Source organism: Geotrypetes seraphini, chromosome 16, assembly GCF_902459505.1.
Source record: "Geotrypetes seraphini chromosome 16, aGeoSer1.1, whole genome shotgun sequence".
NCBI classification, from domain to species: domain Eukaryota; kingdom Metazoa; phylum Chordata; class Amphibia; order Gymnophiona; family Dermophiidae; genus Geotrypetes; species Geotrypetes seraphini.
The window spans coordinates 36,000,059-36,027,390 of record NC_047099.1 but is presented as its reverse complement, the minus strand read 5'-3'; the positions used below and the strand labels follow the sequence as shown (position 1 = coordinate 36,027,390).

The window sequence follows — 27,332 nt, the reverse complement described above, 5'->3', positions numbered from 1 at the left end:
CTGTTCATCCATTACACATTTTAGGTTTTCTTCTCTGAAGTTCTAATATGTTTGCATAGCTGCATAAACTCAATTAGCTGGTGATATAGATAGGAATCTTAAAGCTGGAACTCTGAAGGAAGTGTTAAACCACACTCTTACCAGGAAATTAGTTCCAACCATTGCCAAAAGTGTATTGGAGTATAATGGCGATAGAGGCTCAGAGCTCTCCCAAGATCAGGGTTGAACTTGAGAAAACCAAGCACAGCAATTCAGGATCAGAATAGAAGCAAACGGCAGCAAGGTGTAAAGATGAATTATACTAGTCCATCCATATGTGATATTAGACTTCACTAATTACGTCTTGTAGAAGATAACGACAGAGACAAATTGTTGATGAAGTGCTCCAACTCCCTCATGGTATCTATAAATTGATGCCATGTTGTATTCTCGCACAAGCAGGAGGAGTGTGTGGCGCAGTGGTTGGATCTACAGCCTCAGCACCCTGGGGTTGTGGGTTCAAATCCCGCACTGCTCCTTGTGACCCTGGGCAAGTCACTCAGTCCTCCATAGCCCCAGGTACGTTAGATAGATTGTGAGCCCACCAGGACAGATAGGGAAAATGCTTGAGTACCTGATTGTAAAAACCACTTAGATAACCTTGATAGGCGGTATATAAATTCCTAATAAACTTGAAACTTAACCATAAAGCTCTATGACCTCACAATGCAGGTGTTAAGAGCCTTAGCCTAAAGGGAGAAGCGGAGATAGTGGAGGCTCTGGACAGGTTATTTGGCCTTTATCTGGGGAACCTGGCAAACCTTTGTAGCAGGACCTGAAAATTATCATCTCCTGTTGATGACATTGCTGTGAGAAGTGTGAGGAGGGAACATTTTAGAATACTTTTTTATAACACTTTTGCTAATACTTTTTGTTTTTTCTGGTGTAGGGTTACCAGATTTTATGTCAGTAAAATCCGGACCCCTGAAACCCGCCCTCAGGCCTTCCCAGTTTCAACCATTACTGCCCGTTTGCGCCTCACCCCCGCTGCCTGTTCATAGGGCAGGAATGCATCCGTGCACGTGTGTGACGTCACCGCCCCCTCCCAACCATTTCATTTCATCTCATTGAAACGAAAAGTGTCAAGAAAAATGTGGAATAACTTGAAAGTTTCACAGAGCCACCTCACTCTCTTCTTGGTTGGGCTGAGAACTTTTCAGCGGCCCCTCATAAGTGAACTTTATTGGTTACCTTCAGATGTTAGATTAAAATTTAAGTTAGGAGTCAGTTTTCAAGATTTTGACAGGTAATGCTCCACATTATATGATTAATTTAGTAACTTTATTGTATAATCCTCTTTCTAAATATCAAATGAGAAATCGCTATCAATTAAAATTTCTTACAGCTAAGAACGTAAAATCTATCAGACAATTTTCTTTGTCTATTCAATATCAAATTGTTAGTTTCAAAACCAGCTTCCTTTGGAACTTCATGTTTGCGGACATTATCTTTGGTTTAAAAAACTTTTGATTGATTTTGACTGAGCTCAATTATTGCAATATATCTTTATTTCAATTTTGCAATTCCTGGACAAGTTATTATCTGTCCTTGAACTAGTTAGGTAAAGGCAGAATAGAAAAATGTGTATAATATAACTATGTTACTGCATCGGTAACTTCCTTTACGGGATGCAGCAGAGTAGGTGATGTCTGTGTCTATCACTTAGCTCTGATTAACAGTAAAGTCCCTAAATTGTACCCTGGTGTTTTATGGGACTGGGCCCTGCCTTCAGTTCAGTTTATGTATCCAGGACACCTCGCTCTAATAATGTAGGATTACCAGAGTCCAGGAAAATCTGATATGTCCTCTTTTTAGTGGACTGTCCAGGTGCCTGGAGGGATTTCCAAAATCAGGCAGTTTATCCGGGTTTCGGATTACCCCGTGCTCAGGGCTGCATTTGGAGGGACATGCATGTGGATATCGATGTGATGATGTCACATGTATGCACATGCATGTGACATCATCGCGTTGACATTCACGCGTGTGCAGAGGTCCTCCAGATACGGCCCAGAGCTCAGGGAAGGAGACATGAAGTTGGTGTGGGGGTGGGAATAGCGATGGGGTGGGGCAGGGCGGGCCAGGTGTCCTCGTGTGCTTTTTTAAGAGGAAATCTGGTAACCCTATAATAGTCTGTGGACTAACTGGAAAGCACCGGATTTCCTCCTGCTGGGAGAGTTTTCTACTTAAACAACTTCAGACAAAACATGACATCAAACATAGCTAGCAGAAGACTTTATTATCTCTAGTTAGACAGATTTTTATTGTAATTAAGTGCTCATGTGCTCACTTTCTCTGGACTGCTTGCTGTCTGCTTACTTGATTTCGAGCAGGGGGTTTAAAAGGAGAGCTGCTAAAGGCATCAGGAAGCCACAAGGAATTTGATCCTAGCAGCTAATTGTGTAATCGACACAGAAGGAACTTCCTGAGTAAGGCCCAGATTCACTAAAGATAGCAGCTCAATCGCTGTTGGCCGATTTGCAAATAGCGATTGATTCACTATCAAGTGAATTGGGGTATGCAAACTCACCGACTCAATCACTGCTTTTTAAAAAATGGGACAGATGTTCTGCGTGACTTAAACACACACCATCTGTCACATTAAAAAAGCCCTACCCCCGCGCTAGCATCCCCAATCCACCGATCGTTCCCCCCTCCAAAAATAATGGCAGGAGGGATGCCCACACCCTCCTGCCAACAAACGCCCCCCCACACACCTGCCAACGCCATCAAACTATTAAATATGGAAGGAGGGATGCCTACTCTCTCCTGCCACCAAACACCTGACGCCAATGAATGGGAGGAGAGATGTGGATACAGGAGCCTAAGGGAGTCCCCGATTGGCTTAGATGCCTAAGACCCCTCCCAATGGGAGGGTCTTGAGGCATCTGAGCCAATCAGGCCCTTAGACCCCTCCATATGCATCAGATGATGCACAGGGCGGGGCCTAAGCCCTGCATTGCAGACAGGGGGGGCCGGCAGAGAAGCTCCCAACGAAAGGTAACGGGGAGGAGGGGGGCCAAAGGGGGATGGGAGGCCAAGGGAGGGGGCACTCCGCTGGCAGGAGGGAGTGGGCATCCCTCCTGCCATTCATTTGCAGCAGTGATGGACATTTGGTGGCAGGAGGGAGTGGGCATCCCTCCTGCCATTTTTTTTTTGTTTAGGGAGGGAGAGGGCACTTTGTTCGGGGGGGCTTATTTTCATTTTTTTTAATGGGGGTAGATATTTTGCGTGTGTAATACAGTTACCGATAGGTCTACAGCAGTCAGGTTTAGAATCGTAAAACCTGATGCAAAATAGCCAAGCAAATGTTAGTGAATCAATCACTTGGCTATTTTGATTGGGGTTTTACTCATTTGCATGGGTTGTATCGGATTGGAAAATATGCGGTGGACCGTTTGGTGAATTGGGTGGGGAGCAGTGATCGTTGCTATGCTGACTTTAGTGAATCGGGGCCTAAGAGTGCACAGAAAATCAAAGCCATTATAGCACAGTTTGAGACCACTTAAATCTTCCCACAACTGTGCACTTTAGATCCAGATATCAGAGGAGCAGTCCCCCCCGGGGTAGCGAATCTCATGGGCCAGGGCAGGACCCTCAGGTTCTTTTCCAAAATCCACCATGAAATTCTTATTAATCACCAGGCCTCCTTTCTCAGTGTCCACGTCAATCTGCACCATGACTGAGCCATGCCTACAATTAGTCAGAGAGAGACCACGTTAAGTTTCTCATAGACTCTCAATTTCATCCTACACATGTTGGTGCAGTACACATTATCTTACTTGATAAGTTCTGGGTAGAACTGTTTGTCCCAATCGCTGTAGAGGGAGGTCGAAGCGTACAGCCTTTTCCCATCCAAACTCAACTGGATCATCTGTGGTGCACCCTGTACCTTCGTTTCCTGCATAAAAAAACAAGAAAACCTGAGTCATTTCAGAGGTGTAACTCCCTGTATAAAAACTTGTGCATATCTCTGCAATTAAATACTTTATTTTCCCCATAGGAATCTTGTGAGCATATGAGTCAAAAATTCAAGGAATCAGAGACTCCCTTCCAATAGATACTTTAGATTAGAGAATGACTCTTTCTATAGAGGGGTGGAGCAGTGGGAGGAGTTTGAGGTTGTAAGTGAGGTCTTGTTTGAAATCTTGTAAGCCCACTATTTCATTGGGGGATATGTGCCATCCTAAACTGTTGAGAGAAATGGATAGGGCGGTAATATTCTCTTTAATGCTGGTCAGTGGAACATTTACAGAGGAATTTAACCCAGCAACTGTCCACCTGGTTTGGAAAAACTCTACCTTGGGTTATAATATCCTTTTTTAAATTTTTGGTCAAATTTTGTACTTTCTATATTGGTTAAAATTATAGAAAGAATTGTTTACTTGCAACTAGAGGAATATTTGACCCGTGTCTCAATTTTAAATCCATTTCAGTACAGTTTCTGCAAATTAGTCACTTCTGGTGCTGACATTGGATGAGGAGAGTCAAGGATTAGATCAGCATAAAAGCTATTTATTGGTTTTCTTTATCTCCTCTATCAGAATGTACACTCTCTATTTAAATCCCTCCTTGTCGTTTCAGAGGATTTGTAGGAAGATTGGTAGCATCCACAACCGACGATGTCATGGGCAGTAGGTCTACTTCTCCAACAGAATGTTGGATAGGTATGATAGGCGTTTAGAGAAGCATGCTGACATGGGCCATGGGCCCCGATGTATTGTAACATTTCAAACCATAGTATCCAGGACCTAAACAGTCAGAAAAATTCCAAGAACCCTCTGAACATTGTATCACACTTCACTCCCAATCCCTCAGCTGCCAATGGGTCATATTTTCACTATATCCTTAATGAATACACCAACTACCTGTACAGTGTGAAAGTCTCTCTCATTAGAGGTATCCTAAAAGTTTGACCCACTGAAGGCTCTTGAAGACTGACAACCTAGGTTCTAGCATGATCGAGAGCCTGTCACTCACCTTAATAATGAGAGGCTCTGGCTGGGAATCTTCCTCTCCCACCACACAGACTGGTCCTCCCTTCACAATACTGCCTCCCACAAACACCTGCAACTCATAACCAGACACAAGGTCAGTATTCTCCATTCCCCTGTGCATAAGAGACTAAAGGACATGACCACCAACAAGAGGACTTCTAGATTTTCTGAAGCTTCTCTAGAGCAATCCTCCAGACATCTCTTGTCTCTCCTCCAGACCTAATTGGCTCACCTGCCCCACCAGCTTTGGATTCTTGGTGTCTGATATATCATATTGTCGAACATCTCCATGCAGCCAGTTGCTGAAGTAGAGGTAACGGTCATCCAGCGAGAATATGATATCTGTGATGAGACCTGCATGGGGTGAGGCAAGGCATTAAGGTTTGTAATTGGGAAACCACTCTAGGACAGGAGGGGTCTAAAGCAAGCCTCTGGATCCTGAAAGGGTCCTTGTGCAATTCAAGGGCAGGTCCAGGTTTCAGAAGTTCTGTGTATGCAATCCTGTGATGTTGCACCCAGCCTTCATTCTGGTGCAACCTACTGGTATAAGGCCAACCTCAACTGTTCCAAAAGGAGGTACCTAAAGATCTTGTCCTGCCCTCTCCTCTCAAGCAGAGTCTGATTTTACACTTCAGTCCAACCCATGGGGCTACAGAAGGGCAGAAAGCCTTCTTGGAAGCTAAAATTGAAGAGGACGATACTCAAATGATTTATGTTTCTAACTGGGCCTTTGAAAATGTCCTAGGGTTGAGGTGCCTAGTGACATTTTGAGCAGGAATGTAAACTCCTGAAAAGAGAATGGTAACAGGGGTGGATTTAGGGGAGCCGAAAAAAAGTTAGGAGCTTAGCACCGATTTTCAACACATTTATAAATCTAAGCAAATGAGCAGCACGCTTAAATTTATGTAATGTAATGTAATGTAATGTAATTTATTTCTTATATACCGCTACATCCGTTAGGTTCTAAGCGGTTTACAGAAAATATACATTAAGATTAGAAATAAGAAAGGTACTTGAAAAATTCCCTTACTGTCCCGAAGGCTCACAATCTAACTAAAGTACCTGGAGGGTAATAGAGAAGTGAAAAGTAGAGTTAGAGGAAAAATAAAAATAAAATAAACATTTTAACAAGACAGCATTGATCTAAATACTTTGGAAGGTAGAAGAGAGGAGAGAAAGGAATAGAAGCAGAAGGGGGAGCCGTTGAACAGTAGAATTCTGGAGAAATTTAAATGATAGAAATAGAACAAAACAAAGACAAAAGGCAAAACAATAGATAAGATTAAAGATAAATCATAAGCTGGAAAGAAAAATATTATTATTTATTTTATTGCCGCTGAAAATTAGAGGTTAGTACTTAAAGGGTAAAATGAAAACTGGTCTTTCTGGAGGTCTTCTGGGCGCAGAGTTGGCACTTTGCTGATGTTCAGCCCTTTCCTGCATAAATGGGACCATATGAATCGCAGCCCTATCTTTATGCAGAAACCGATAGCCACTTAAGTTTTCAATATCGACTTAAGCCAGTTTCTGTGAAGCTGGCTGTTTAATGCCAAAGCCCAGACATGGCCAGACAATGAATAACACTGGGGGTAGGTAGCAAAACATTCACTGCCACCGCTGGCTGATTATTGAGCCCCAGGATTCAAATTTACGAGCTCAGAATTTTACTAAATATTATGGTCGACGTGACACATCTAACGTTTGCCTACACTGAATACATCCATCATTATGCACCTAAAGAAATCCACAGAACGCATCAACTCCAGATGGGTCACAGCACAATTTGAATGGCCTAAACCCTCCTCTACCAGTTTTAAAATCATCTCATAACTACTTCATATAGCAACATCTCACCAGCCGTGTGAAAAGTCTACGTAGCAAATTTTTTTTTCCCAAATCTTTATTCATTTTTTCATCTTACATCAAGTATATCGTATTATATCAATTAAATCATATACATTACTTGAAATTTCCTATATACCATCTTAAATTCATAAAATATCTCCCTCCCTCACCCACCCTTTTCACAATATCCTAACCAAAAAACCCCCATACATATAATGTAGTCATAAAAATTGACATCTCACTAGCCGTATGAAAAGTCTACGTAGCAAGTTAACAAAATGCATTAACCTTTTAGTCAAATGCATAAAAAGAAAGTAACACTACAGCTGCCATATGTTCAGTGAAGCAGAGTCACTTTTCTCTCTCTCTCCTCACCTAAACCAAAGACTTGGTCTTAAAAAAACGATTTCTGTGGAGAAACTTTCTGTCTAAAGCCACTTACTTGGCATCTCTGGCAACACCCAGCCTTCAACCTTCTTGTTTGGCACCTGGATCACTTTCTCTGCAGCCCACTTTCCTTCCTGGTTACAAGGAAACAAGAAAATCTCTTAGGCACCGCTGCAGAAGCTCTACATGGAACCCTGAGAGCCTGGAAGCTACAGGTATTCACAGATAAAGTGTAAGGAAGGTCCACATTCTGAAGGACACATCCACAGTCCACAAGGAAACCTCAGTAGAACAATCCCTATTCAGGACTGGCAGTGCCAAGAAAACATTAAATTTGACAGGGCACTTTGCATTCTTACCTGCGTCTTATAGAAACGGAAGATGGAGCCACTCAATGCACAGCCAACAAAACCCTCTGAAGCATCTGGGTCATGTAGGAAGCGAATCTCTAGTGGGATGGTTCCTTCTCCGAGGTCGATTGACTGGATCCGGGTGTGCTTGGCCCAGTCCCATACATGAAGGTGACGGCCATAGTGTCCTGCAAAACATCTCTGCAGGTCAGTTGTGATTACTGGAGCACCCCTGTGCCTAGTCAGCATGCCTAGCCATTCTAGTACTGAGGTGGAAGGCTGTGTGCATTGCACACTTGGGTCTAAGCTAGCAAGAAATAAAATCCCTGTATCATTAGACAGTCAGTAAAACAGCTGAGGCAATAGACCAGAATTGCTGCTAATGCTACGAATTACCTGGATAAATACTGAAATAAATGAAGGATGCCCTCAGGATGTTTCTTCACTCAATTCAGTGTCCTTTCAATTGAGGACAGGAGTGACAACTTCAATTTTTCTTCAATGGCCAAACAGGTGAAAATTTACTGTAAATCAGTGGCGTCATCTTAACTCCAAGTGTCTCTTAAGACAAAGTTCTGAAGCAATTCAGTAAGAAATATTTGATTTTTTAGCCCATCCTCCCAAAGGAGCTCAGAATGGGTTACAGTCTATCTAATGGAGCGCTGGTCTAGGACCTGGCAACTCAGCTTCAATGCCAAAAAATGCAAAGTTATGCACCTGGGCAGCCAAAATCCATGCAAGACTTATACCCTTAATGGCGAGATCCTAACAAGAACGGTAGCAGAAAGAGTCTTAAGGGTGATCGTCAGTGAGGACATGAAGGCTGCCAATCAAGTGGAGCAAGCTTCATCCAAGGCAAGACAAATTATAGATTGCATACGCAGGGGTTTCGTCAGCCGTAAGCCTGAAGCCATTATGCCATTGTATAGATCCATGGTGAGGCCCCACCTGGAATACTGTGTGCAATTCTGGAGGCCGCATTATCGCAAGGATGTGCTGAGACTGGAGTCGGTCCAGAGAATGGCCACCTGGATGGTCTCGGGACTCAAGGATCTCCCGTACGAAGAATGGCTAGATAGATTACAGCTATACTTGCTCAAGGAGCGCAGAGAGAGGGGAGACATGATCGAGACGTTCAAGTATCTCACGGGCCGTATTGAGGTGGAAGAAGATATCTTCTTTTTCAAGGGTCCCATGGCAATAAGAGGGCATCCATGGAAAATCAGGGGCGGGAAACTGTGCGGTGACACAAAGAAATTCTTTTTCACTGAAAGGGTGGTTGATCGCTGGAATAGTCTTCCACTTCAGGTGATTGAGGCCAGCAGCGAGCCTGATTTTAAGGCCAAATGGGATCAACATGTGGGATCTATTCACAAAGTAAAGGTAGGGGAGGGTCATTAGGGTGGGCAGACTGGATGGGCCGTGGCCCTTATCTGCCGTCTATTTCTATGTTCTATGTTTCTAATGGTGGAGGATTAAGTGAATTGCCCAAGATCACAAGGAGAAGTACAGGGTTTGAACCCACACAGAGAATGACATGGGGACAGAATATATGCCTGCCTCCGTAGAAAACCTCGAGGTACCATCCTGTGTCATTCTTTAGTGTCTATCTCAACCTCAGTCCTTCTACACCAGCATTCTTCAATGCAAGGCTTTAGGGTCAGTGGCTGAGCCCATTCATACTCTGATTCTTCTCTCAAAGAATGACATGGGGATGGTTCCCCTGGATAACTGCGGGGATTGGGAAAGGGACAAATTCTGTCCCCACGACATTCTCTATGAGGGTGCTGAGGCTGTAGCTTGAACCACTGCATCACACACTCCTCACTCATCTTTGATGTTTGCCCAGGTTCTCAATAAAAGTGTAGTCATTTTGACTATGAAGATGTCCCCTAACTTGTCCTCAATCGAAAGGATGCTGAGTGCTTCTTCCATTTATTTCAATATTTATCTAGATCAGTGGTTGTTAAACCAGTCCTGGGGGACCCCCAACCAGTCGGGTTTCAAGATTTCCCTAATGAATATGCATGAGGAACATTCACATGTCTGTAACCTCTATTATATGCAAATCTACCTTATGCATATTCATTAGGGATATCTTGAAACCTAACTAGCTGGGGGTCCCCCAGGACAGGTTTAAGAACCACTGATCTAAATAGTTCATAGCTTTAACAACAATAGTGGTCTACTGTTTGATTGCATCTAAAGGCTGGAGGAGTTTGACTAAGATACACGGCCCTGGATGTGGGAAAAAATGGAATGCAACAGGACTGGCTTTAAGAATCTGTTCCTTCAGTACAGCAATAGGAATGTAAGTGAAGTTTTGGGAATGTGTTTTCAGCTCACTTATTGGGGTATTGGATTAAATAATGGTTAGGACTTTCAATCTTATTATTGGAGTTCTTAGTGTTTAAATGCAGAAGTTTAGATTGTAAACTGATTTGTTTTAAAGATGTTAATTTCTGAAGTGATTATGAATATGTTCATAAGCTCCTTATTCTGTTTACTTTGAATGCACTTAGGTATTATGTATCTTTGGGCTTATGTTAATGGTTTGTCTTCTTTTACTGAAGAATACAGTCTAAAAACACATTGGTTCCTGGTGAGATCTATCCTGGTCCTTCTAAGATCCTTAGTCTCCCTGAGAGTGGTCTTACCAGCCTCCACATCTTTCGGATTGAAACCATTTTTGAAGATTTTAGGGGCTCCCCATTCAGTGCTTATCATTACATTATGCCGAAGCTGATACCAGTAGTCATAGCCAAATGGGGCCGCCTCCCCTTCCTTCTCCCAGGTCCCCTTCACCTCAAAGGTCTCTCCATCCAGCAAGATAAATCCACCTGATGGGAAAGAAAAGGGACAGTCTCAGAATAAGTCATATCATGTTCAATTCATGTAACAGTTCCTAAACACCCAATTTTCATGCTCTCTGCCCCACTAAGCAGCTCTCCATACTCCTACCTTTGCCATTTCCTGACGGATCCCCTGTGCTGCTAATCATGATCTCTCCACTTGCCAGGCAGTGCGATGTGTGTAGATTTGCCAGGCAGCACTTCCAGATGTCTTGAGGCTCAATCGTCTTGCGGTGGAGGAAGGAAGAACGTGGGTAAAAGGGAAGAAAACACATTTCATTCTAATCTTCTATATCCAACATTCAGGCACAAAATATCACCCTATCATTAGAGGAGATCGGTGGTTTACACTCCCTATTGGGCCAAATCCTGACACAAATTACTCACTTCTCCCCTCTCCACACACACTTATCAGAGCATCTCTGAAACCCAAGCTTGGATTTTTCTATAGGTGGACATTGAGTCTTATTTGTGTCCTAAAGTGTTCAGATTCACACCTGGGAAATTGGCAAGTGTGGCTATTTTTAAAGGATGGCACAGGAAAGTCACATTAAGCATGGACTAGAAGCTTCCCTCGTCTTCCTTTCAGGTGAGCATTCATAAGCCTTGCATATTCCAAAGTGGGGGCCAGGAAGAGCTATTTCTGTCTTCTCTTGAAGATCACACACCTGCATACCTTATGAATCCTTGGAGCTCGAGGGTTTGTCCCCACGTCTATCACATAGATACGTGAGGAGATGAGGCTGGGCAAGATTAGACGGTCCCGTTTTTTGGTGCTATCCCCATGACAGCTGCTGCAGTTATTCCAGCCAGAGTGATGGAGTTCATCATCGATGTTGGGTACTGGTAAGCGATGGATCACCTGGGGGGTTTTAGAGGAATCAGTCAAAGAGCCTGGTGTTCGCTTATCATTGACTAGCTAGGTTTCCACCTACCTTTTACACCTATTCCAGCACTAAAGCCAAAGGTGCTAGGAGAGGTTTAAGTGGGGATCGAGGAAAAAGAGTTAATTACAGAAGTGAGACAGAGAGTACCTTGCAATAAGTTGGAGATTTGGGATCTACATCAACTGTAGCCAGATAATCTGCTTTTTTCACTGGTGTGTTTCTGTAGATGCAAGGCAGGTACACGATTTCTTCTCTGGGACCTTAACATGAAAGGATCATAAGATCAAAACCTACATTAAACCCCCCTTCACCCATGAAAAAAAATGGATTAGTAGTCATGGAAAACTGAATGATCAATGACAGTCCTCTGCTCCATGGTACAGGTGGACACAGATCAAGCACCTCATATGTGCTGAAGTGATCATACCTAGATAATAATCTGAAGACCATTTTTTATCTTGGGCCAAAGGCTCTTGCTATAAACTTCCACAAAGGCAAGACCCAGCAGAGAGGAAAGCCTGGCGCAATCAGAGCAGCGAGTTAAGACTGTCACTGCGGGGAAAAAGTTTCAGGCCATGACACCAGCCCTTGTAGTATGCCCTTATGGGTTGCCCCCTCGCCCATCTTGGAACGCCACTGTGTCCAGTATATCTGTCTCACCTAGATTGTAAGATCTTTTGTGCAGAGACTGTCTCTTCCATGTTTTGGTGTACAGCGTTGTGTATGCCTGGTAGCACTATAGAAATGATAAGTAGCAATAGTCCGTTTAATTTTTCATATTTAGGTCCTGCTTTGCCAGTTGGAGTGCTATAAAACATTTTAAATAAACAACAAACTGTGAACTATAATGGAAGGAGCTTGAAGAACCTGTGGTGGGGTTGTGTATTGGGGGGGTTATTCAGTGGCGTACCTAGGGTATGTGGCACCCGGGGCCCATCATTTTTTGACACCCCCCCCCCATGTAAAATTTTTTTTTTTTTTTTTGCAATAACCATGAAATGGAATAAATGGTCAGAATAGAAACGGCACCAAAAAAAAAAAAGAAACAGGCAGTGAAAATTTTCTTTTATTGAACCTCATTTATGTAACCATTATTCCAAACATAACATAACATAAATTATGTCGGAATTGTCATGACATCAGAAGTACATATGGAGTAGTTGCAGGTGATGCTTGGGACAGTTCTGATTATGTTAGTTTGGTTTTATGTGTTTTTTGAATAGAAGGGTTTTTATTTCTTTTTTTAAGGTTTTGTAGTTTGTGGTCGAGGTCAATAGGTTGTAGAGTTGGGGGTCAAGTGTTGCAGCTCGAATGGCTAGGAGGTTGTCGAACAGTTTTTTTCTTTTGACGTTTTTGGTTGGAGGGTGTGTGAATGGTGCGTGAGTTCTCCTATGTCTGTTTGAAGTGGATTGAATTATTTAGCTGAAGAAATTAGTTACCCCCCCATTCCACACACATTAATTCTCTTCCATTTTTGTTCCCATTATAAAAAAACACTGATAAGTTCCCAGGAAAAAAATACATTAAAATAAGAAGTGAAAACAAAGGCCCCTACAGATGAGAACATAACATAAGAATAGCCTAACTGGGTCACACCAATGGTCCATCATGCCCAGTAGCCCATTCTCATGGTAGCCAATAGTGCTGCCCGATTCAGAGAAAAATATTTCATTCGATTCGATTCACCCTGTTTTCGATTAGATTCACTGTTAATGACACCGCTTTTTAAGTTTAAACAAAGTATAACAATAAATTTCACAACAACAATAAATTTCACAAAGTACTTAAAAAAAAAAAATCACATTTTTCCATTAAAGCAGTTCTGGAGACATTTGCTTGAACAGTCTTTTTTCCCAGTCCATAAGCAAGCAATATGAAAAAGATTTCCTTAATTATCTACTCAAACATTTTTGCTATTTACTTTCATTGTACCTAGACTATTATTCAGTAGAAAAAATTGTTGCTGCTGAGTGCACCAATCCAGGGCAAGCAGACGCTTCCCCCATGTCTTAATAACAGACAATGGACTTTTCCTCCAGGAATTTGTCCAAACCTTTCTTAAAACCAGCTACGCTATCTACTTTTAACATAACTTCTGGCCACTTCATTTTTAAGCTTAGATCTTTCCTTCCAAACAGAGACCTTGCTAGATGTCAAATACAGCACAAGGTAACTTCACATGGACTTAACTGTGCAGGAAATGAATCTCCTCATACACCCACCATATAGTGCAAAAATGTGCAAAGGTCTGTTTTTTTCTTTCGATCACTACATAGCCTAATGCCACACAAGCAGCGCTGTTACAAACATATTCTGAAGGTCAATGCTAAGGTTGACAAAGTTTCCTTCCTTGGACCAGAAGGAGATACTGACAAACCACTGGAAGAGATTCTAAAACAACTACCCAGAAATAACACCCAAAGACCCACTCAGTGTGTGAACCAGTTGAGTGGAGTGGACTAACTGGGGGTGGAAATGGGCCCAGAGTTTGCTCAGCAGAATTTCCCAGACTACCTCTTCCTCTCAACACACTGACATGCTACCACCACCACCAACACTAGGAACACCTCACCGAGTATGCCAGCAATGCTTATAAACTTTATAAAACACATTATTATATTTTCTTATAAAGCATATATTTTAACTGAACTCAGCCTTGCCATTCACAAAAATAGAAAAGTTCCCATTTCAAGCTATCTCATGTACACTTTTCAAATCTAACATATTGTAATCACAAAACAGAAAATAAAATTATTTTTTCTACCTTTTGTTCTCTGATCAATATTCAAATCTTGTTGGTCCCAGGCTCTTGTTGTCTTGCTTGCCAGGGTCTCCTTTCTCCGTGCTAACCATCCGTCTGCCATCTCTGTTCTCCCCTTCCGTTTCCCTTCCCTCTCCCGGAGATCTGGCATCTTTCCTTTTTTTTGTCTCCATCCACAGATTCACCTTTTCTCAACTCCCCACCACCCCAGGATCCACCATCTCTCCCTTTCTGTTCCCAACTATCCTCCTATCCAGTATCTCTATCCCCCCTCCACACCATCCCCTGTTTCCAAGTTCTCTCCCTTTCTGTTCCTTCCCTCCCTAAATCCCATTATGCACCATCTCTCTCCCACTCCTCTGTTTTTAGACCCATTATTTCTAACCCCCAAAGTCTGGCATATGCACGTATCTTTGAACCCCCCCTTCCCTCTCTCCCTCTGTGTACTTTTACACCAGGACCCCCCTCCCCCGAAGGTCTGTCCCCCCTCAGAAGGGCTACACCCCACCCCTGAAGACCTGCACCCCCCGAAGGACTTTACCTCCCACCCGAAGGTCTGTCCCCCTCTGAACGCCTAAACCCCACCCCTGAAGGCCTGCACCCTCCCCGAAGGATTGTACCCCCCACCCGAAGGCCTGCACCCCCCCGAAGGCCTGTCCCCCCACTTGAAGGCCTGCCTGCCTGTCCCCCCCAAAGGCCTGCACCCCCTTGAAGGCCTGTCCCACCCCCTTGTAGGCCTGTCCCCCCCTTGAAGGCCTGCCTGCTTGTCCCCCCTTGAAGGCCTGTCCCCCCCCTTGAAGGCCTGCACCCCCCCTTGAAGGATGGCACCCCCCCAAAGGCCTGCACCCCCTTGAAGGCCTGTCCCACCCCCTTGTAGGCCTGTCCCCCCCTTGAAGGCCTGCCGGCCTGTCCCCCCCTTGAAGGCCTGCACCCCCTTGAAGGTCTGCACCCCCCCCCGAAGGCCTGCCCCCCCCCGAAGGCCTGTCCCCCCCACTTGAAGGCCTGCCTGCCTGTCCCCCCCCTTGAAGGCCTGCACCCCCTTGAAGGTCGGCACCCCCCCCTGAAGGCATGCACCCCCCCTGAAGGCCTGTCCCCCCTTGAAGGTCTGCACCCCCCCCCGAAGACCTGCACCCCCCCTTGAAGGCCTGCCTGCCTGCCTGTCACCCCCCTCCCCCTGAAAGTCTGCCTGCCCGCCCGCCCGCCCCACCCTGAAGGCCTGATGCCCCGACCCACCCCGAAGGACCATTCGCCCCCCTGGCCTCCCCGCACTACCTATGAAGCAGCCGCAGCAAGATCGCGACGTCAGCTATCTTTGCGCTGCTTAGGAGCTGCTTCCTGCGCCGGGCTACCTTAAGCTACTGCCCCCCCCCACGCCCGAAGGACCGCTCGCCCCACTGACCTTCCAGCACACCTATGAAGCAGCCCGCAGCAGGATCAAGACGTCAGCAATCCCTCAGCTGCTTGGGCGCTGCTTCCTGCGCCGCGGTCCCGCCCCCTCCTCTGACGTCAGAGGAGGGACGGGACCGCGGCGCAGGAAGCAGCGCCCAAGCAGCTGAGGGATTGCTGACGTCTTGATCCTGCTGCGGGCTGCTTCATAGGTGTGCTGGAAGGTCAGTGGGGCGAGCGGTCCTTCGGGCGTGGGGGGGGACTGAGCGGCAAGGCCGGGAACACCCCCTCAGGGCTGGTACCCGGGGCGGCCCGCCCCCCCGCCCCCCCCTAGGTACGCCACTGGGGTTATTAGTGGCAGACATGAATATGGGGTGGAAGGAGATGGATCAAAAATTGGTTGGCAGGTAGGAAACAGAGGGTAGGTGTGAAGGACCACTACTCAGACTGGAGGAAGGTCACGAGTGGTGTTCCGCAGGGGTCAGTGCTCGGACCGCTGCTATTTAATATATTTATAAATGACCTAGAAACAGGGACGAAGTGCGAAATAATAAAATTCACAGACGACACCAAACTATTTAGTAGTGCTCGGACTAAAGAGGACTGTGATGGTTTGTCCCTACGTGAAGAATTGCAAAGGGACTTGAACAAACTAGAGGAATGGGCAACGAGATGGCAGATGAAGTTCAACATGGAGAAATGTAAAGTATTACATGTAGGAAGCAGAAACCCAAGGTACAGCTATATGATGGGAGGGATGTTATTGAATGAGAGTACCCAAGAAAGGGACTTGGGGGTAATGGTGGACAGGTCAATGAAGCCGGCGGCACAGTGCGCAGCGGCCGCTACGAAAGCGAATAGAATGCTAGGTATAATCAAGAAGGGTATTACAACCAGAACGAAAGAAGTTATACTGCCGTTGTATCGGGTGATGGTGCGTCCGCATCTGGAGTACTGCGTACAATATTGGTCGCCGTACCTGAAAAAGGATATGGCGGTACTCGAGAGGGTGCAAAGGAGAGTGACATGTCTGATAAAAGGTATGGAAAACCTTTCATATGCTGAGAGATTAGAGAAACTTGGGCACTTTTCCCTGGAAAAGAGGAGACTTAGAGGGGATATGATTGAGACCTACAAGATCACGAAGGGCATAGAGAGAGTGGAGAGGGACAGATTCTTCAAACTTTTGAAAAACTCAAGGACGAGAGGGCATTCAGAAAAGTTGAAAGTGGACAGCTTCAAAACAAATGCTAGGAAGTTTTTCTTCACCCAATGTGTGGTGGACACCTGGAATGCGCTTCCAGAGGGCATGATAGGACAGAGTACAGTATTGGGATTCAAGAAGGGATTGGACAATTTTCTGTTGGAAAAAGGGATAGAGGGGTATAGATAGAGGATGACTGCACAGGTCTTAGACCTGTTGGGCCGCCGTGTGAGCGGACTGCTGGGCATGATGGACCTCTGGTCTGACCCAGCAGAGGCACTGCTTATGTTTTTATATGACGACTCTGCTCAAAATTAGAGACCAGAACATCTCCTGCAACCCCAGAATAGATTGAAATAGGTTTTACATCTTCACCAGATCGCCATACTCCAAAAGAGGAGATGACAGCTGCTTTTCTTCCGTGTGGGCAATTTAAATTCTTTGTTCCCATCCCTTTCCCCAACCTTTTTATTTTTATTGTAATCCCATTCACTAATTCCCTCTTTCCCCATGTTCTTTATGCTTTTCCTTTAGGTTTTTTCGTCTTTCAGTTCTTATCCTATTTAGTTTGGGTTTTGTTATTCTTTTTAATTGTAAACCGCTTAGATTTGCCTTCTGGTTTTATATTTGCGGTATATTAAATAAATTGAACTCAAACTTTTATTTATATCTTCCAATAGCTTATCTAGTTCAGTAAAAGCTATCACAGATTAAATTACAACTTTTGATGGAATTCAGTTTGCCATATATATAAGATGGAGCGTACATTTGCAACACAAAAAGGATATATCAATAAGTTTAAGAAGATTTGGGGACCATTAACAGAGTTTTGTAATGATTGATATAAATTTTTTCCCATAATAAGATATTTGATAAAAGAGGGGGGGGTAGGTTTATTCTCTTTATCATAAAATATAAATAAATTATCATAATAGTTGTTATATTGTGTGCAACTAACAAAATAAGGGGAGGGAAAGGGATTCATAATTGAATAATAGTTGATAAAATTATTAAATTTTATATGATGTCTAAAATTGTAGTAAGGATTATATAAGATATGTTGTATGTACAGTATGTTATGGAGATATCAAGTGTATACTTAAGATAATTGTATGAATCTTTATGACACACTTGTTGTTATATGAAAAAATTAATAAAAAATGTTAAAACTAAAAGCTATCACCTTCTCTTTGACATTTATTTCTGTTCATTACTTATACAGGAATCAGAAATAATCTCATGACGTTCCCTAATGCATTGCTCTGAGCCTGTTTGCATTTCTAATGTTGATCCTGTATTTTGTCCTCCCTGGATAGTAGCAAATGTAAGACATGTGATTCCCTCATTTTTCTTAGATTAAAATGTTTGTTAATGCAGCACATTGTGACATTATGATTGCATTTTCATGTTTTTATAGAATAAAAAACTATTAAGGGGTGGATGGGACTTGATATACCACTTTTTATGAGTAGTTTACACATTCAAAGCAGCTTACATATCTTGTACCTGGGGCAATGAAGTGTTCAGTGACTTACCCAGTCACAAGGAGCTGCAGTGGGAATCAAACTCAACCTCAGGGTGCTGAGGCAGCTGCTCTAACCACTAGGACACCCCTCCACATTATCTGTGTCAATAATGTACTATTACTGTAGATAGATAGAGAGCAGACATCGCGAACAGGAACTGAGACAGGCCACTTTTAAAGAGTTTTCTAACAGTAATACATCCCTAATGCCCCCATTAAATGCGGACAGAAAGAGTTTTACCTTAAGCAAAATTGTCATTTATTTTTTTCTGCGGCCCTCCAAGTACCCTATTTTTTCTGCAGCCCTCACATTTAAAGTTTAATATCTTTCCTTTCTCAAAACTGATACATTTCAATCACTATATTGAAAATAAAATCATTTTCCCTACCTTTGTTGGCTGGTGACTTTATTTTTCTGTGCTTTTAACTATGTTTCCAGGGCCTTCTTGTCTTTGACTGTTTTTCTCTCTGTCTTCACTTTCTGCCTTGCATCCATCTTTGTTAGAAAAGCATACAGGGACTCATATATAAATACTAGTCAGTAAAATGATTATGATAATAAGTAAGAGACTGACTATATAGTCAGTCTCTTACTTATTATTATAGTCAGTCTCTTACTTATTTGCATCCATCTTTGGCATTAACTTAATATTCAGGTTTTTCTGCTTTATTTTCAAAATCTACGTTTCCATGTCTTCCCTTCCCTTCTATCTATCTCGTCTTCCGTCCTTATTTCCATGGTCTGACATCTCTTTCTTTTCTTTCTCTCCCTCCCTCCTTTCCCCTGGTCTGGCATCTGTCTCCTTCCCTCCCACAACTTTTTATTTCTTTCACCCTGCCCCCTTCTTTCTTTCTCTTTCTCTCCATGCCCCTTTTCTTTCTATATGTCTGTCTTTCTCTCTCTCTCCGTGCCCCCTTTATTTCTTTCTCCATGCCCTTTCTTTCTTTCTGTTTTTCTCTCTCCATGCCCCTGTCTGTGTCCCGTCTCCCTTCTTTCTTTCTCCCTGCCCTCCCCCAAGCCACCACCATTGGGGAATAGGCCGCCACCGCCACAATAGGGGAGCAGGCCAGCGCTGAGGTCTTAGCTCTCCCTGCTTATCTTCCCCAGCGTGGGGCTGACCAATTCTCACCACCCGACGTCAATTCTGCCATCCGAGAGGAAGTTCTGGGCCAGCCAGGCAGCGATTGACTGGCCTGGAACTTCCTCTCTGATGTTAGAATTGATGTTGGGTGGCAAGAATTGATCGCTCCACACTGGGGAAGATAAGCAGAGAGAGCTAAGACCTCGGCGCTGGCCTGTTCCCTGATTGCGGTGGCTTGGGGAGGGCAGTGAGAAGGGAAGGGAAGCAGATTGGGGACCCCTGCTTTAGACGATCCAGACATTCCCTCCAGAGAGACACAAGTCCAATTATAGCAGTCGCGGTCTGTATGCGATTGTCCTCTCCACAATCGGAAAACTTGTGAAGTGGAGAGGACACACCGCGGGCCACAAAATAATCCCTGGAGGGCCGCGAGTTTGAGACCGCTGGTCTGTACATATGAGAAATTCAGATGGACGCTATCTGCTCCCAGCATTTCACTTTCGTCTCTTCTTCCGTACTCATTGTTTGATCAGTGACTCACTTTTCCATGGCTAGATAATACAGTCTAAGACCTTCTGCTCTATCCACCCTGCCTGGCTCCTCTGAACTTCATCTCAGTGAAGTTAATGTTTTCTATTTAGTCTTAGTATCAGACTATGTATTATATTTTTTCTAATACATTAAGGGGCAAATTCTATAAACTGATTGTAGGTGGCAGCAGGCGTCCTACCGCTGTCTAACCAAACAGTCTGAAAGCACGCTTAAAAAAAACACCCCAAGGCAGGCAGCCTACATTGTAGGCACTTTCACGAGCCTAGGGAGATGTTTAGGGTCATCTACACTTGCCCAAAGACTAAGCTTGGGCGTGGTTTCACCCAGAAGTGGCCTTAGGTCAGCGTAGGCGGCCCTAGGCATCTGAAATGTAGGCCAGCAAAATGCTGGTCTACATTTCAAATAGATGTGGCTGCCAAGCCGATTGCGGCAAGGGAATCTCCCTGCCGCGATCAGTTTAGCGGCCGTGACAGGGAACCTGACCCCCTTGTAAAGGTGGCTGGCAGGAGGGATGCCCACTCCCTCCTGCTGGAACCCCTGAAGCCCCCCCTCCAATCGTCCAGGGCATGGGGAGTGCCCAATTCCTCCTGCCACCACCGAGACATTTCTTGGCAGGAGGGATGCCCACTCCCTCCTGCTGCCACCCTCCGAGACATCCCCAGATAGTGATTTGTTCTAAACTTTTCAAAACCCGGACAAAGTCCTGGGGTTTGAAAAGCCGTCCAGACCCCCCGGACATGGTAAAACAGTTTATCTTGTGGCTATTAAATAATCATTTAACGTTCCTCTAAGTATATCCAAGGCTCATCTAGAGTCTGCGCTCATGTAACCCGAGTTTAGACTGATTTCCTCTCTCCATGCAAGCAGAGGTAAATGCAGCTCTTAAAAGAGCTTTAGATTCATTTGCATCCCAAACTACTGATTTAACAACTACAGAAGCACCATGCAGCATACGCTCTGATACTATTCTGTAACTTGCGTGCATCACATGGTGACACGTCCGTCTATGCACCCCCACCCAACTTCCATGTACTCAGCAATTTGGGTTGACACATACATTCAGGCACTGGCGGCAGATCCTGTTTTCCCTAAAAATGTCCTTCACTTGGTTATAATTCCCGCAGAACTGGCAAGAAATTCTCACCACCACCGTGCTGGCTGCCAGTCCATTGCACCGAGTTTTCAGGTCTCTTTGTATTTCTGGCCTGCAGGATATGATGCGCTAGGTTATGTCCCCTGAGGTCTTCATGATCTCAGTTGGAATTTCATGTCGGAGTGTGTTACCTCAGAAAAAAACCCAAAAGAAGGAGCATAGAAAAATAAAATATTCCCCAAAATAATTCTTCTAACGTTTCTAAGTTAGAGGAGCAGCAGAAGAATATCCATTAGTGCAATCAAACACACCACAATAATATTATAAATTAATTTTGTGAATACGGGAGGGTCCTCAATTTTCACAACTCTAGATAGGGGAACTCCATAGTATCCCTCTAGTCAAAAAGAGTTGTCGACAACTATGGATACTATGGAGTTCCCCTATCTAGAGTTGTGAAAATTGAGGACCCTCCCGTATTCACAAAATTAATTTATAATATTATTGTGGTGTGTTTGATTGCACTAATGGATATTCTTCTGCTCTCCTCTAACTTAGAAACGTTAGAAGGATTATTTTTGGGAGTGTGTTACCTGGCAGAAATGAACCATTCCCGTTCTTTGCAATTCCTGCCCAGCTTTTAGGAAGCAGCTGGAAATACAATTATTTTTGCATGCAGAAGTTAATGAGATCTAGGAATGTTTGATGTCCTTTGTTGATCTATTGTACTAATGATGTTATGAATTATACAATTTATCTGGATAATCATTTTGCTTGGCTTTAGTAGCGGTATAGAAGCTTTCAATAAACAAAAATACAGCTGCTCTGTGTTTAAGTGTTCCTGTGATACACTTTGAAGTAGCTCCCTAGCATGGCACAATATAAATTCACAAATGAAATGCATGATGAAATCGCTACTCACCTTTCATGGCATCTAGAGGGGACTTGTACCCTGGGCCACATTCACCGTGCTTTGCTTTAAGAGAGAAAAAACACACATAAAATGAGTGTCAAAAACCAGGGCTTTACCCTGCTCTTGAAGGAGCAAAAGATGTGGTTGGTGGACAAATTCTAGCAGAGACTGTTACTTTGGGCCTCACATCCCGCCATGAGGTCAGAGATAGCCCCAGATCAAGTGCTACCTGCAACCAACATTTTAATGGCTGCATTTTGAATTTTTTTGTGTGATTCCTAAGAGTGAGATTACCAGTGCCCAGATCCCAAGCTAGAGACTGCCAATGCCTCGTTTTTACTTTTCACCCCTCCCTCACTCCCCAGGAGACATCAGCAGTGCCCAGATCTCGGTGGGAGGTGGAGAGGGCACTGCTGTGGGCTTATTTGTCCCGGGGGGGGGGGGGTCTGCCCCTCCCCCACCCTCCAGGATCAGGATTTTGGGTGGTGATGTCCTCACCCCAGGATTCAACCTCTTCCCTATGCTTCTGGTCTTGGTATTGCTGGACCCCCACCAAGATCAGGATTTTGGGTGATGATGTCCCCAGGTTGCAACATCTTAGGTATGCCTCTGGTCCTGGTATTGCCCCTTCTCCCTGAGATCTAGTGTCACCGGACCCCCTTCTCCTGTCCACGGGAGCCGATCCGATCTCTTACCCATGCTGCCGTCTGGTGCGGTTCTTGCAGCGACTGCAGGAAAAGTGCTTTTGGCCGAGCGAGCGCCTCCTTATATGTCGGGGAGGAGAGGATGGACCGGGGAGGGAACCGGGCCGGGCTCTGCTCCTCCGATTGAACACACCCTTCCCGCGGCCGATAAGTCAAAGAGGCTCAGAGCGATACCCTCTCATCCTGCACCGAGAAAGGCCGTTAGGGCGGGGGTAGAAGGGGTAAAACCATGAGGGAGGGAGGGAGTGATGAAGGGGTACGAAAGGATAAAAACTGAGGGAGGGAAGGAGAGAAATGGAGAAAAACGGGGTACAACGTGAGGAAGAGAGTAAAGGAGAGGAAGGGATGAGAAAGGGTAAAACCATGAGGGAGGAAGGGAGTGAAGAAGAGGTGAGAAAGGGTAAAAACTGAGGGAGAGAAGGGTAAAGCCTTGAGAGAGGGAAGGAGAGGAATAGAGAAAAAGGGGGTACAACGTGAGGAAGAGAGTAAAGAAGGAGAGGAAGGTATGAGAGAGTAAAGCCATGAGGGAGGAAGGGAAGAAGAGGTGAGAGGGTAAAAACTGAGGTAGGGAAGAAGAGGAGAGGTGGGAGTGAAAGGGTAAAACCATGAGGGAGGAAGTGATGAAGAGGTGAGAAAGGGTAAAATCTGAGGGAGGGAAGAGGGTGAGAAAGGGGTGAAAATAATAATCTGTTTATATACCAAGGCTGTAAAGTTCTATGCAGTTTACAATAGTTAAAAAAAAACAATAAAAGAATGGGTGAGGAAGGGTAAAACCTGAGACAGGAAGGGTGAGAAAGGGGAAAATCTGAGGGAGGGAAGGAGAGGAGGGGGTGAGAAAGGGTAAAGTCACCAGAGGGAAGGAGAGGAATGGAGAAAAAGGGAGGGAGTGATGAAGGGGTGAGAAAGGGTAAAAACTGATTGAGGGAAGGTGAGAAAAGGGGAAAGATTGAAGAGAGGAGTGGGTGAGAAAGAGTAAAACCATGAAGGAGGGAATGAGGGAGGGGTGAAAAGTAAAAACATGAGACAGGAGGGTGAAAAAGGGGAAACTCTGGGGGAGGGAGGGGTAAAAAGGGAATAAGGAAGGGGTGAGAGAGAAAAAACATGAGGAAAGGAGAGAAGACTGAGAAGGTGAAATGGTGTGGTGGGCCTGTTAGTCCTCTCTTCAAGGTAATATGTAGAAATAAAACCATATTACCTTGAGAAGGTGAAGTACATAGAGAGAGCAGTGTGGAAATGGAAGGGAGTGACTGCAAGGAGGAAGGTGAGCAGGGGCTGTCTCAAGTTTTTTTTTAATGTTTATTGTAGAAATGATAAGTAGTAGGAAGGGAGTGGATATAGGGCTAGGGAATAGTGTCTGGAGGATGGGATAGAAAATAGTAAGAAGGGGGAAATAACCTGTAACCCATTCTGAGTTGTTTAGGGAGAAGGGGGAGAAAACGAACTAAATAAATAATCTCTAGAGATGGGAGGTGTGAATGTATGGAGGGAAAGGTGGAAATGGTGTGAAGGGAAAAGAGCCTGTAGAGATGGAAGGCGAGTGCCTGGAGGGAGGGGTGGAGAGGTAGGACTTGGGCTACCTCACTTCAGAAGAGAGCCTAATGGTTAGTTCAGTTCCCACTGCAGCTCCTTGTGACCTTGGGCAAGTCACTTAACCCTCCATTGTCCCAAGTCCAAAATAAGTTCCTGTGTATATGTAAACTGCTTTGATTACAAACAAAGATGACATATCAAATCCCCTTTCCCTCAAATTTACAGGCAGCCTGAAGATATTTTTGACCTCAAAGAAGTTAATGTCTAGTCCAGTGGTGATGACCCCGTTCATTCTGTCTTTTCTTCCCACAAAAGACCCCAGATCCAGCCCACCCTGCTATTCTGTCTTAATCCCCTGTGAATAACCACATTTACCCTGGAAGTAACAAGTAAACAAGAATGTTCATTTCACAGAGTATAAAAAAAAAGTTAAAAATAATCAGATTCTGAGATCTGGGACTTTTAATAGAAAAGTTAAACATTAAACATCTAAGCCAAGATTAAGAAATGAGTCTGGGAGGTTCAGCTATAGAGCTTCATGTTCCTGGAAGCAATTGAAGCAGGCAGCAGAGACTCTGTTTTAGCCACTCTGTAAAGGTAGGAAGGGATTTGGGAGAGGGGGCAGCTTTGATGGCTGTTGTTAACGTGTAAGCCATAAACAAATAGGTAAACTATGAAAATGAACTCCACGTGCTGATATAATTTTGGCAGAATCAATATATTTCTTGAGACTTACAGTTTCTCCTGATAGAATTTCGATTTCCTGTATTTCTAGTGAACAATTTGCTTCTGAAAAGGTTGAAAACATTGCTTGTATTTTAAAAACATGTTGGAATGAATTTGCTCCGGCTTCTCCGTAGCAAGTAGCTGGCATTGTAAAGCAGTTCAATCTTATTCCTTGTTCATTAGACGATTGTTCTCCAATGATCATTAAAGGTCTGGGTGATGATGTTGCTCCTTGTGACCCTGGGCAAGTCACTTAATCGTCCACTGCCCCAGGTACATGAGATAGACTGTGAGTCTACTGCTTGAGTACCTGTATGTAAACTGCTTTGAATGTGGTCTTGTGTTTTTTTTTTAGTTCAATAGTTTTTTATTGAGTATTTTTAGAAAATACAGGAAGCAGTTCAAATACATGAAGTCAAAATAAAGCTTTCTGTATAAAGAGCATATAAATCTATATTTAACTATAGAGGAACATAACAGTGAGAAAGGTTCCTACTATTAGAACTGCATGTGAAGAGAATATAAGAAGAAAGTGAGGGAGAACAACAGAAAAAAGGGAGAAAGATGAAAGAAAAATAAAGAAAAGGAAATCAAAGAAAAGGAAGACAGGAGTGTCTACGAAGCAGAACGTACATAGGTATCTAGGAATGACCAAGGTGATTTGTTAAACTTCAAGTTCGTGAGGGTTCTGGATGTAATTTTTTTTCTCATATGCATAGGATTCAAATCTATGGTACATACACAGAGAGTTCCACCAAAAAGTATAGTCTAATAACGAAGATGATTTCCAGTTTTTCAGAATGTGCATGAGAGCAGTCACAAACATGGTATCGATGAGTTTAGGAGGACAATTTGATTGTGCAAAGCAGGGATGTTGAGAGCGAAGGATTACAATGTCCATAGAGATCTCTTCCGAGCAGTTAGTAATAGATTGTATGGTGCTCCAAATGCGAGTCCAAAAGTAGTCTTGTAACGACAAAATGGCGGTATACAAGTCCTAATCAATCAATAAAGGTTGTGCCATTCATCCTCTCCTAGAAAATTAATAATTAGATCCTTCTTTGGTAGAAAATTATTAACCTATCTCATAACTGAATCTTTTGGCCAAAATTCTTGAAAAAAACGGTACTTTTGCAGTTACAAGATTTTTTGAATTCTAATAACATCCTAGATCCTGCTTGGTTTGGTTTTCGTCCAACACATTCAACAGAGACTTTGCTGATTGTCAGCATGGTATTGTGCTTATCACATGATGAATATGAGTTGGGAAGGAATATTTACTGGGCTATGTTGCCTGTGATCAAGTGCAGATCGAGCTTATTACCATCTTAAAGGAACTCTGATCATGGCTTAGTTGGGTCACTGGCCACTATCCCTTGATGGACAGCTAGTGTTCCAATCTGAGCATTACACTGTTGTTGCTAACAGGTGTGCACTTTGATAATATGCTACTGTATCCTTTGGATCACCTCACTTGCGTGCAGCTGCTGGATGATAACTGGACTTCATTGAAGCCGATGGATCCCTCTCTTGTGAGTAGACACCGTTTCATTTCAAGTGTGAACCTCATCAGTTCAAAGAGGCTGACATCTCTTGCTGGAACAATTCATCCTAATCACCTACTACCTCACACATTTTAAACTAGCTCGGAGCTGGACACTTTTGTTTTCATCTGTTTTTTTTTCTATTGACATCCACCTTCCTAATAATACTTTACTATAAAGTTCAAGCTATTTACTGAACAATACCGTGTGCAGTCATACACCACTGATTTCAATTACCATTAATGGGACAACCTATTCCAGGGTCCAGAGAAGAGAAACTAAAAAGGTTAAGGGGCTGGAGGAGTTGCCATACAGTGAGAGATTAGAGAAACTCAGCCTCTTCTCCCTTGAAAAGAGGAGATTGAGAGGGGACATGATTGAGACATTCAAGATAATGAAGGGAATAGACTCAGTAGATAAGGACAGGTTGTTCACCCTCTCCAAGGTGGGGAGAACGAGAGGGCACTCTCTAAAGTTAAAAGGGGATAGATTCCGTACAAACGTAAGGAAGTTCTTCTTCACCCAGAGAATGGTGGAGAACTGGAATGCTCTTCTGGAGTCTGTTATAGGGGAAAACACCCTCTAGGGATTCAAGACAAAGTTGGACAAGTTCCTACTGAACCGGAATGTATGCAGGTGAGGCTGATCTTAGTTAGGGTACTGGTCTTTGACCTGGGGGCCACCACGTGAGTGGACTGTTGGACACGATGGACCACTGGTCTGACCCAGCAGCGGCAATTCTTATGTTCTTATGTATAAATTGCGCCTTGTTCCATGACGCCAATGCTTTAGGTGCCATTTATAGAATCGGGACCCTACTGCTGATCATATCTTCAATATTCTTATTCATTCTATCATTATTTTAATTGCTGTACAAATTTTGTTAACCATTGTTATGATTTTCCTGTGCTGTAAAATGAAACGTGTGCATCTCCTTGCAGTATACGTCCTACAAAAT

General features: G+C 43.9%; 1 protein-coding gene across 1 annotated transcript; it reads right to left on the bottom strand.

Annotated features, from left to right (window-relative positions):
- Positions 1-2,722: 2,722 nt before the first annotated feature.
- Positions 2,723-22,741, bottom strand: LOC117350858 (methanethiol oxidase-like). The gene is made up of 12 exons (XM_033925529.1): positions 22,566-22,741; positions 21,880-21,933; positions 11,502-11,614; positions 11,144-11,329; positions 10,577-10,694; positions 10,273-10,455; positions 7,625-7,803; positions 7,321-7,399; positions 5,266-5,387; positions 5,017-5,103; positions 3,819-3,937; positions 2,723-3,729 (listed from the first exon to the last, which is right to left on the bottom strand). Exons 1-12 carry the CDS (start codon positions 22,567-22,569, stop codon positions 3,567-3,569), a joined length of 1,407 nt encoding a protein of 468 aa, XP_033781420.1. The 5' UTR covers positions 22,570-22,741; the 3' UTR covers positions 2,723-3,566.
- Positions 22,742-27,332: the final 4,591 nt, after the last annotated feature.

Coding starts and splice junctions, on each gene's coding strand:
- LOC117350858 (XM_033925529.1), bottom strand. Junction 11,330..11,501: donor AATCTCCAACTTATTGCAAG/GTACTCTCTGTC, acceptor AAAACCCCCCAG/GTGATCCATCGCTTACCAGT. Junction 5,388..7,320: donor GGTGTTGCCAGAGATGCCAA/GTAAGTGGCTTT, acceptor CACCCCATGCAG/GTCTCATCACAGATATCATA.